A 12,214-nucleotide genomic window follows, 5' to 3' on the forward strand; every position below is an offset into this window, starting at 1 on the left:
TCATGTAAGATCTGGTTTTTAATCTGACAAATTTACAAGCCAGTTGAATACAATATTGTTTTTTTATGAGTAGAATGTACTAACAAAACCTTTAGCTACTACTTGCTGTCTGCTTGGGGTTTTAATAAACTTAATTAGGAGCCTATGTGTTGTTCAAGGCTATGTTCTACAACTATGCCAATTTTCAGTGATATTATGCAAGTTCTAGAAATTACTCGTAACAAAAATCCATCCATCCAAACATTCGCATTTATAATATGAGTAAGATTGGTACTATAAAGGCTACTTAAGTTCAATCTTACAAACCAACTCTCTTGGTAGTCTTTACATTAAAGTTGGTTTATTTAAGTAATAATAAGTTTACACTACCAAAACACCCACATATTACAACTTTGCATGTCTGTTTTCTATTTTCAAAGATAGCCACATGTTTTATGTGAATGTTTTCGACAATGCGAACTCAATTACTTACTGGTAACTAATTGGCTGGATATGATATTCGCGACTAAAGGATCGAATAACAGTATTTAAAATTTGCGTGGTTTTTTATACGAAGGACCTTAGTGTACATAGTCATATACATACACTTAGTTTCTTTACACTAAGTAACTATTAAACGTCTTTTAATATGGCAATGAGACAAATAATTTCAATTTGAACGTTTTGTTAGAACATAAAACAAAACTGTAATAAAATAAAAGTTGTTGCACGAACTTTAATCAGGTTAAAAGCATGAAATATAATTTACGAGTAAAATGTTTAAAATCTAGGTATTTTTAAAACGAAAATTCTTAATTAAATGTAACTTCTAGTTATAAAAAAATTCCGAAAAATTACTTATTAACGGCTGATGGATATCCAGTACAGAGTGTTCCAAAAATTTATTATAAACTAGTGATAGATTTCCTATACAGGATGTCTTAAAAGTTAATTAAATAAATAAGTGACAGATATCCAGAATATTTATCAATATGTAAAGATAGACATTTCTTGTGATAAATTTCATGTGTCTATCTAACATCTATTTAATTAAAAAGCTATTTTAATCAGTATTCAAGTTTGTTAGCTATACGTCGCTTCAATAAATGCTCGTTTCCTAACTAAATTTTCGCAAGTCCATCAAAATGAACACGATATTGGTAAAGCGTGACCGGAATACTGATAGCGATCCGCGCCGCGCGACGTAATCAAAACGAATGGAGAACTGCAAATTTGATTTTGCCAACTTTCAATCGTTTATTATTCTTGCAAAGTGAAATAATTTAATAAACTGTATACGTATATCTGCTTATATAAAGACATAAATAATATTATATGAACTTGTTGAAATCACAGAATTTTTATACAAAGTAAAGTATTAACTTTTGAGGCGGATATTTCATTGAAATTTGTATCAAGTACTTAATAGATTTGTCCAATTTTCTTTAAAGTAAATTGATAAAAATTAAGAAGATAATGGAAAGAGAAAATTATGATTTGGTATCTAGTACGTACGCACACTCAAGTAAGCCATCTATGGACTTTGAAAGCCCTTTCTTATTTCTTGATATTATTAAATTCAAAAACAATTTGTATGCATAAACTCCATATATTATTAGTAAACAGAGAGCTTATTGTATGAGGTTAATAATTCCGCGTCCGGGACATCAAACAGCCGTTATTAGAGCTAATGCTTGCGCTGTGTCCACACTGCCCGGGAATTTGCATGCAGTCATGATTATAGTACTTTGTGTAACATTGTGTGTACGCCATTAGATTCGTACGTGAAATGGGAAAATGCAATATCGGTGTAGAAATTTAATGTTATATAAAATTATGTTTTAATGTCATAAACACGTACAGACTTAAAGACATGATTTTTTCTTTTATATTATAAGGCTCCAAACAAGCAAGCCGTAACCTGGATTCGCCAAAATATAGAAGCGACCACTGTCTATCGATTTCCGCAATTGCAGATGCGTTACGTTGCATTAATTGATGAAGGAAGGGACGCACATAAAAATAATGTTTCCTCTTCCTATGCGTCCCCCTCCTCCGTGAAAACCACTTTCCCTTTCTTAATAAGAAAAGGGAGGAAGGGAAAGAAGACTAAAATAATACCTATCCAAAATTAGAACCACGTTAAGTTGTACGCTTATATTAAACCGGACATGTCGAATTTATACTGACCAGATTGGTGAAAACCTCTTGAATACGGCTACATATATATGTATAGCTTAAACGCTAATCTGAGTATATACATCTACGCATCCGTGATGGAAAACTTATTATCCACGCGGAATTAAAAACAAACTTATTAAGTATCCGATGTGTTCTTCTAGAACTAGAACAGTGGTAGAGCCCGCTTTAACATCTTCGCACGAATTGGCCCGGCTCACCCGGTGAAATACCACGACCACTAGAAGACAGGCGTCTGATGAGTGTGCGTCCCGGAGGCCTAATTAAGTTCTCTTTCCCTTCCCGCCCTTTTTCTTATAAGGAAAGGATGGGAAGTGGAAGTGGACTCCCCGGATGAGAGGATGCATGGAAAGGGAAAATATTTTCTTTCTGTGCATCCTCTCCTCCGTCGATTAAAGGTATATGCAATTACGTATGTCTATGGGAAACTTCGCTATTTCAGTGATTTCAGGTGGCCGCTCGATCCTTTGTCACCTTGTGATATAAAAAAAGACTATTTTCTTTATGTACGCCAAATTTCATCGAGATCCGTTCAGCCGTTCCGGAGATACCTTTAAACAAACATTCGCATTTATAATATTAGTAAGATCATATTTTGCTTTTATGTTTCATCATCACGCATACTCTATGAATTCGTTACTTCACAGTATATTTGTACTGTGATTTTTCTGTCACACTGACGAAATCAATTGTCTATCACAGAAATGTCATCGATGTTTTAGAAATATGTGAATGGAAATTCAATTCGAAATTTTCAGTGTAAAAGTAAATGTATAATTTTGTTTACTTCAAATCAAATGCCTGATTTAGATCCTTACGATATCGTTCATCCAGATTGCATAACATGTTGTGATAATGAGAAATCAAAACGTATACAATATGCAGATGAAGCTCGTGATTATATGAACGAATGTGTTACTAAAAATAAAACATTACCACCGCATGTTGTTAATTTAGTCGACAAAGATGTGGAGACGTGTCGTAAAAAGACAAGTTCAGATGATAACGAAGAACTACGTCGAAGAGCGTTCGCGTTATACAAAAGCTATGTAGAAGGAAGGAAAGAAGATGGAAAATGTCCTACCTGTGTTTATATAGGACCACGTGGTGAAAAAGTATTATTCAAAGGTTACTTAGTACTTCTACTATATTATACTCATCAGAGTTTTTGTGCTGATTCTATCCCTAAAGAAACGTATGTACGGGGTGCGGATTTCAAATCACGTAGTCGGAGGTTCGAACACAATGCGACTAGAGTAAACAATATCCTAGCACAAGCATAGAGAATGGTACAAGAAATATTAGTAAACTAGCTGTCGCTGCGTCTCCGTGCGTGCGGAATTAAAAAAAAACTTATTTAGTAGTCCATGTGTTCTTCCAGACTATATTCTACTTTTAGCCAAATTTCAGCGTGATCTATGCAGCCGTTCTGGAGATACCTTCAAACAAAGATCCGTCTAAACATTCACATTTATAATATTAGTAAGAAGTAAGATTAATAAAAATCTGCTTATATTTAATAACAAAACAATTTAGTATACCAATTATTTACCAGAAGTCTTTGGTCTACTGTTAGTAGTAGAGGCACTTTAAAATATTTTAATTAATTTTTATTGATTGTTTATTTTAAGGTGACGCTCTTAAAAATGAAGATGTTTATTGTGATTACGATCCATCGTTCAATCACTTTCTATCTGTTGCCTTCATGATTCTATTTGTTATGCTTTTGTTTACTTCAGGGTTTATATATGTTGTTGCAAATACGTAAGTATATTTTTAATTAATGATTATATCATATCATTGTTTTAATTATTTTTGCCGCTTTTTTTCTGCTTCTGTAATTTCTCGGTTACCATCATTATCTGAGGGGCTCGGACCCTGTGTTGATGTTGACTAGGCCATAGTCAACCACACTGGACCAGTGCGGGTTGACTTCACACATATTGAATTTCTTCACAGATTTGCAGGTTGCGTCACGATGTTTTCCTTCACCGTAAGATTGTTGGATAAATGTACTTTTAAACATTATGAGTAGAATCCTATGGCATGAATAGCGTGCTTTCATTACAAAGTCAAGTGTCAGAATAATTAGTGATGGGACATAAACGTCGACATTTTAGTTAGGCTAGTGTTGTGCCAGTATACCAGCACAGTGTCGGATTTTCTTCCTAACAGTACATATGTAAATTGAAATTCGAATTTCGGTTATCGTTTGTTTTTATTTACAGGAGATCTTTGAAGGAGTTTTTTCGTGATTTTATATTATTTATTGCTATTCCTGCTTTGTAAGTATCGAATTTTATTTTAATTGAAGAAAGACTCAAGTTTAAAGATCAATTTTTTTCTAGGATCGTAATCATAGTATTAAATTTTTCAATGTGCTACTTTAAATGTTCAAGATTGGTACCGTGTAATTTTATATACATTCTTGTTGCGGTGAGTATCCAACGTATCCTAATATTTTCCTTATATTTGTAAATGAACACTAATGTATCATTGCAAAGTACCAGTAAACAGTGGTAGAGTCCGCTTTAACATCTTCGCACGAATTAGCCCGGCTCGCCCGGTGAAATACCACGACCACACAGAAGACGGGCGTGAAGTGGAAGCAATTCCTCGTTTCGTCTGTTGAGTGTGCATCCCGGAGGCATAATTTAGTCCTCTTTCCCTTCCCAACCTTTTTTCTTATAAGAAAAGGATGGGAAGTGGAAGTGGACTTTCCGGATGAGACGATGCATGGAAATGTTTTCTTTCTGTGCATCCTCTCCTTCGTCGATTAAAGGTAGGCAACGCATATGCAATTGCGTATGTCTATGGGCAACGGTCACTTCGCTATTTCAGGTGGCCGCTCGCTTGTTTGCCACCTTATGATATATAAAAAAACAGATAATTAGAACAGACATTAGTAGCCTCAAAGAAAAAGGTATTAACTGTTATAAGTCAGTGGGAATACGAAATACGAAATCATTTGTTATGACACAATTTTTATATTATCTGGCATTAAGCGTTGATCGAGAGTGCTAAAGTAAATTTTAATTGAATATGAAATTATTTTAAAACAAAAATTTATGATAAAACCTAAAAGAAAACTAAAGAACACAAACTTACAGGTGTTCACGTATAGTATCTTGGCAGGCGTGTTGACTGCAATACTCGAAACGACTATTATATTTTTTGTATTTGCCGCTACAACCGTTGTTGTTCTATTTTGGATATTGTTAGGATTCACAAGAGTAAGTACAGTCATTTGTTTACGTCGAGCAGTAAATATAACACAAATAACATTTTATAACTTACAATCTTACTAATATTATAAATGCGAATGTTTAGATGTTTGAAGGTATCTCCAGAACGGCTGAATTGATGACATGTGCTACTAATAATGTTTTATAATTCCGCTCGGACGGAGTCGCGGGCGACAGCTAGTTTATAAATATAACAAAAAATATCATGCAACGAGTCACTGGTACTTTCAACGCTATTCAAGATATAAAACATTATGTAACATTTATTAGAAAAAATATGAGGAATAGGCAATTGTTGTCTCTGCATAAGATGTGTGTTTGAGAAACCTTAGAATTCTTATTATATATTTTGTTTCAGTACAACTTCAAAGAATGGTCACTATATTTGTACACGATATTCCTTGAGATCGCTGCTGTTATTGCCTTAGTATTTTTGTTCAGAACATTTACTAAATTACGTTATGGTTTAGTACAGTTTTTTATTGCACTTTGCTGTACAATGCTATATGATGTGGTGAGTTTAATTTACTGTTATTTTTTTTTTTGCACATAGAACAAAATAATAAGACACAACCAGACAAAGCAGATTACTTATTCGTCTTGCTGTTTTCTGATAGGTCTAGTGATCTTGTAAAAGGCTTTGGTATGTCACCGTAAACTTCCACGACCGAAACACGAAGACAGAGATAGGTTAAAGCTTGGTAACCTTTCTCTGTCTTATTCAAAGATAATGAAAGAAATAACTATATGATATTGTTGAGGAGTTATGACAGTAGCTAAAAGTGACGGTTACTGTCTATATCTCTCTGATTTTTATTCCACTATATGATTGGTCAACGCATCTGGTTTTCGTCTTCCAAATCTATTTCCATTCGTCATTTTAGGCTTATCTATTACTGCAATATTTACTGTTATTCCTGGCTCTATTACCAGATTCTTCTATTTAAATTTCATACGTTTTTTTTATAGATAATGGTGATGAACCTACAGATGATATTATCTGGTAGAATAATGGAACTGGATGAAACTGATTTTGCGATGGCTGGGATACTATTGTATACTTCATTAGTGGAGTTATTTTGGTCTTTAATTCAAGTAACAGGACTTTATGACAAATGTTCATAAATGTTTAAGCTTTAATACATGTTATAAACGTTTTTAATATTTCTTTCCCATCCAATTTCAATAAGTAGTGTTAGGATGAAAATCCGAAACTGTGCTTGTGTATCGGCGCAACACTAGTCTTATTAAAATGTCAAATGTCCCCTCACTAATCAGACACTTGTCTTGATAACGAAAGCGCGCTATTCGCGCCAAAGGAACTAATAATGTCTAAAAGTAAAGAGAAAGAAAAATTGTAAAGTCTTCAGTTACTAATAGTAGTAACAAAAGATTAGAAAATAATTCGACATCTGATCTGCTGATCTTTTATTCATGTTAGGATTCTGCACGTACAAGTCTAATTCTTCACTAACGACTTCACTCATTAGGATAATGAATGCTTTCGTTTCCGCAATTTTTTTTGCAACGTTTAGAGAATTGGCTAGCAAGCATTTATTATTATTATTTTCACCTTTATGCGCTTATAAAAACTACAATTTTGGATTTATTAATATTATAAATATGAAAATTTAGATGGATGGATGAATGTGATAAGGACGGAACGGTTCATCGGATCTTGATGAAATTTCGGACAGATGTAGGATAGTCTGGAAAAACATATAGACTACTTAATTTTTTTTAATCCGCGCGGAAGGAATTACGGACGACTGCTAGTCAGTTTATATCTTCAGCTTATAACTGGTAGATGTAACGAAATCACATTCTGCTCTCTTCTTTCGAGTTCTTACATTTTTTTATTCTTAAAACGAATAAAATGATGCAGATTTTTAATAAATATATATTTATTATAAAATTTAAATATAACATACAGTAAAAAAATTATAAAAACTTTAACATACCGTAGTTTCACATTCTATATTTAGCCGTCATCCAAAATACCTAAAATTTGTACTATTTTAAGAAAGATGCTAATAATCGATGTATAAATCATGAAGGCACCAAGGGCATAATCATATTCCGAAAGCTCCACAGATCGTCCTCCTAATACACTTTGAAGTTCTATCGTCAACATCTGAAAAAAACAATCGGTAATGATGAAGACGTTTAACAAATTAAAACAAGAAGACAGAGGTCTACAAGATGCTAAGCATTTTACGCATCCGCGTTATTTCTAATCTACCTTTTCAATGTTCAAATTGCAACGATGTAAAGGTCCCAATATCAACCGAAAAACATGACCTAAAAATTGTACTCCGGTTCAAGTAATTAAAATGTCCGATAGATTTCGTATTCGATAGAAAGGCTTCAGCCTTCCTAAATAAAGTGCATTCGGTCCAAATTACATGAAGAATTTAAAAATTGTTTAGAACTGACACTCGAAAACCACGTGGCTTACCGAAAGTCGTCAGTTCTATACATTTTTGAAGTTCGTTACGAAATTCCATTTGGAGCGAATGCACTTGATGCAATGCAATGGAACATTATACGTAATACTTCGGTAGATACTTACAACACATTGTACTAATGTAGCAAGAATTAGAAGAGCCAGTACGACTGGTTTCATAGTCTGTCCTGTGATAAGCATCATTAGAACAACGATCATTATTATCACTGACAACGCCACAGATATAACAATCACGTACAATATCCACGCAGTGAAATCAAACTGAAATATAAATAACATTTTAATGACAAAAAAATATTTATTTAGCCTCTAAAGACATTGCTTGACAAGACTCATCTTGATGGGAAAAGTTCCCGGTAAAAGGAGTGTTGGTCACAGAAAATAGTCCTGGTTGCGCAACATCCGAAAGTGGACAGGGGTTGCGAGTGCCGCCCAACTATTTCGCCTTGCAACAAGGGAAAATATGGAGAACTGATCGCCAACCTTCGTTAGTTGGAGAGGCACCTCAAGAAGAAGAAGAAAGACATTGCTGTGACAGGGAACCTAATTTTGATATGGACCTATGAATTTGACTTATTCCAATGAAGCATTTCAAGCTAAGCTTAAGTAAGCGTAGTATGAATCTAACGAGAAACAAACTCTGAATTATACACTTCATTTACTGTCATAATTTCAATGTAATGAAAATCCAAATAACAGGAAAAAGAAAGAAGAAATATATTTATTACCTAATACCTATTTCATTAAAGAATGATAAAAAGTACAGTTAACTTAGTATAGAAATTAATAAAATGATTATATTTTACCGAAGTGAAAGCCAAAATGACACAGACGAACACAACCGCTGCGGTAGCTATGGTCGCGTATAGAACAATTTCCGTTCGATAATGAGACGTGATGAATGCAGCGAGGATAGTCATTGCAACCACCTGTAAAGTCAACGAAAAGATGCAATTACTGCATAGGAATTTAATGTGTAATCCATTTGCTTATTTATCTCTTGAAATATTTACTGTTGATACAATTATTCATGCATAAAATCATCATCCTGGCCTTATCTTTATGGAGGGTCGGCAAAGCATGTACTACTCCATCATCTCTATCAGACGTCATATCTGAATCTACCCTATTCGCATATCCTTTCATACGATTCATCCATACATTCTCTGGTCTTCCTCTACGTACAAAGCAAAAGAAAACGAACGTTCTTGTACTGTGGAAGGCACTGATAAGGATGAAATAAAAGGTGTTAAGATCTAAAGATTTAGTATGAAAATAATTATATTAGTAAATATTACCGCAAGTAACAAGCACACAAAATTGCAAGGAGGGTATCGTGCGCAGGCGCTACATATAAATGCGTAGTTAACACCCATCAGTAATAACCTGAAAATGTAATATAAAATATGCAATACAATATGAAAGCTCGTGTTAACAATATTTTTAAATAAAAAAGTATTCCAGCAAATTTACTAATATTTCTTGTGCCATTCCAACTAAGTTCGGTTTACGACAATAGTCGAATGCCGGGATTCGAACCTCCAACATTGTGATTCATTGGACAAACCGTAGGAATATAATAATGTACATCATCGAATAACTTTGACTTTGAATAAACGAATGTAGAAAATCTTAAATCTACCTGATATTAAATTCTTATCTTCACTAACAAAACTGCTCACCTTCGATAATCATTGCATAAATTCTTTTTTTTTTTAATATCAAAAGGTGGCAAACGAGCGAGCAGCCACCTGAAATCGCTGAAATAGCGAAGTGACTGCTGCCCATAGACATACGCAATTGCATATGCGCTGCCTACCTTTAATCGACGGAGGAGAGGATGCACAGAAAGAAAATATCTTCCCTATCCATGCATCCTCTCATCCGTAAAGTCCACTTCCACTTCCCATCCTTTCCTTATAAAGAAAAGGATGGGAAGGGAAAGAGGACTAAATTAGGCCTCCGGGACGCACACTCATCAGACGAAACGCGTAATTGCTTCCACTTCACGCCTGTCTTCTGTGTGGTCGTGGTATTTCACCGGGTGAGCCGGGCCAATTCGTGCGAAGGTGTTAAAGCGGGCTCTACCACTGTTATTTGTCTGGATACTAAATCTAAGATATACTTTGTTGTAAGAAACTCCAAGGTTACAAGGTTAATATTTTATTCATTAGCTGTACAATTACACAAAGCAAAGAAATATAATTAAAATCTAAGTACTTACAATGCTAACATTGGTAACATCGTACCAGTAGAAACAAACATATCACGCCACTCGTCTCTAAAATAAAACTTAAAATGAATATCAATGACTTAACAGAACGTCGGTGGCACAGGAGTTAAGCCGTTGACTTGTAATCTGTAAATCCTGGGTTCGAATCCCATCATGTATTATACTAATATGTTTTTCGATTTACATATGTACTTTTTCAACGTTCTTACGGTGTAGGAAAACATCGTAACACTGTACATTTCTGTGAAGAAATTCAAAGATATCTATGAAGTCAACCAGCACTGGGCCAGCGCGGTTGACTATGGCTTAGTCACCCCTAACTTAGGCTCCGAGGCCTTCACTGGAGACGTATAGTGAGCTGATGATATACTAAACCGGGCTGTATCGGAATCTACTAATCGTTCGCCTATTTCTATGTTACATCCATCTGTAGTTTCTTTTGTACTTCGTCTTTTATATTATTTTCTGAAGACGACGATACTCTTTGTTATTATTATAATATTTCATAATACTTTTTACATCATTATCATCCCGTAAATTTTTATCTACATTGATTTTATAAGAATAACTAGGTGTAGATAGTAGCCAATTCTCAGACCTATTCAATACGCTCACAAAATTTCATGAGAATCGGTCAAGCCGTTTCGGAGAAGTATGAGAACTAAAATTGTGACACGTGAATTTTTTATATATGATTTCTACTTACGATGAGTTAACCATTGCTAAAACCGCCGCTGTTATCAGTAACATCACCAAGACAAGGATTAGTACCACCCTCACAAAATCATTGCGTGCAGGATCATAATACAACGGTGGGCCAATACCTCCGGCGCCTGCTTTAAATTAAAACATAACAAAAATATAATTAGAAAACTATAAACAGAAGTACGGCGACGATGTTACTGATGATCATAAAAAGTTGAATCACTAGAGTTAGCTTGATTTGTGTGGCTACTATAATCTGATGTTCTTTTTTTATGCAAATACGTATTCGAAGATGTACATTCAAGTTTTCCACATCACCATTACTCAAGGTTTAGATTCGGAAAATAATTAATTTTAGCATTCAAAACATTCATATTTATTTTATTTGTACTTGACTACTTCTACAATTTCTATCTTACTAATATTATTAATGCGAATGTTTAGATGGATGGATGGATGAATGTTTGTTTGAAGGTATCTCGAGAATGGCTGTATGGATCTCGCTGTAATCTTACTCTTACTATAATATTACAAATGCGAATGTTTAGATGGATGGATGGTCGGATGTTTGAAGGTATCTCCACAACGGCTGAATGGATCTCGCTGAAATTTAGCATACTATAGAACATTGTCTGGAAGAACACATAGGCTATTAATTTATTTAATTCTTCTAAGAGTCTCGAGTGACAGCTATTCTTTCTAAATTTAAACCAACAAAGTAAAATGACTTACGTTGAATTCTCTGTGGTTGTACAGAATTATATGCTACAACATAAACTTTGTCGCCAAACGCTTTCGATTTCCCACTTTTCTCTTTGGGTATCTCGCATAAGGGTATTTCCGTTTTTTCAATATCTTTTTGGGGACCATTTTGAGTACTATCATTGAATACTTTGTATTTATCTTCGTCTTTATTTCCATCACTTCCTGCTTTATTTGATGTATCATCTTCTATTATAGTGACCACAGTTTCTTCTGCCTTCATTTATTCAATAAAGACAATAATTTAGACTGTTATTACTAAATTATCGTATAAAACATTATATTAATGACAGGTAAATTATAGAAAATCGTAAATATGTGACATGTCAGATTTATAAGTAAAGAGGTTTTCTTTTATAAAGATAAATATTTTTAATCATAGTCAAAGAATCGAACAAGAATATCTGACTTAGTAAGAGGCGCTGCTGTCGCGCTTGGTTCTGTCAGAATATATATAAAACCTACTTAGAAATAGAAAATGACATAAAAGAATAAAATGACATGACAGCTGCAGTACAAAAAGGTGTTCTAAAATGTTTTGACTGACAGGCGGAGCTAGTGAGCTGTCATAATTCTGACTGACTTCGTTCGACCGTTTCATGTAGCCTTGTCTGTGAACATTTT

General features: G+C 34.1%; 2 protein-coding genes across 3 annotated transcripts; one reads left to right on the forward strand and one right to left on the reverse strand.

Moving 5' to 3' along the window:
- The first annotated feature begins 2,883 nt into the window (after positions 1 to 2,883).
- Positions 2,884 to 6,580, forward strand: LOC106118592 (uncharacterized). The gene is made up of 7 exons (XM_013313262.1): positions 2,884 to 3,306; positions 3,810 to 3,942; positions 4,407 to 4,463; positions 4,527 to 4,614; positions 5,289 to 5,411; positions 5,782 to 5,937; positions 6,393 to 6,580. The coding sequence occupies exons 1-7, from the start codon at positions 2,976 to 2,978 to the stop codon at positions 6,546 to 6,548; spliced, it is 1,044 nt and encodes a 347-aa protein (XP_013168716.1). The 5' UTR covers positions 2,884 to 2,975; the 3' UTR covers positions 6,549 to 6,580.
- Positions 6,581 to 7,358: 778 nt separating this feature from the next.
- LOC106118590 (protein lifeguard 3-like) lies at positions 7,359 to 11,909 on the reverse strand. 2 transcript variants are annotated; one of them, XM_013313260.1, is made up of 7 exons: positions 11,561 to 11,909; positions 10,830 to 10,956; positions 10,115 to 10,171; positions 9,189 to 9,276; positions 8,697 to 8,819; positions 7,996 to 8,151; positions 7,359 to 7,557 (listed from the first exon to the last, which is right to left on the reverse strand). In XM_013313260.1, the coding sequence occupies exons 1-7, from the start codon at positions 11,811 to 11,813 to the stop codon at positions 7,405 to 7,407; spliced, it is 957 nt and encodes a 318-aa protein (XP_013168714.1). In that variant the 5' UTR covers positions 11,814 to 11,909; the 3' UTR covers positions 7,359 to 7,404. The 2 variants fall into 2 exon arrangements, with proteins under 2 accessions (XP_013168714.1, XP_013168713.1); XM_013313259.1 differs by having other exon boundaries at positions 10,830 to 10,959.
- Positions 11,910 to 12,214: the final 305 nt, after the last annotated feature.

Source organism: Papilio xuthus, unplaced genomic scaffold (genome assembly GCF_000836235.2).
Source record: "Papilio xuthus unplaced genomic scaffold, Pxut_1.1 DF827570.1, whole genome shotgun sequence".
NCBI classification, from domain to species: Eukaryota; Metazoa; Arthropoda; class Insecta; order Lepidoptera; family Papilionidae; genus Papilio; species Papilio xuthus.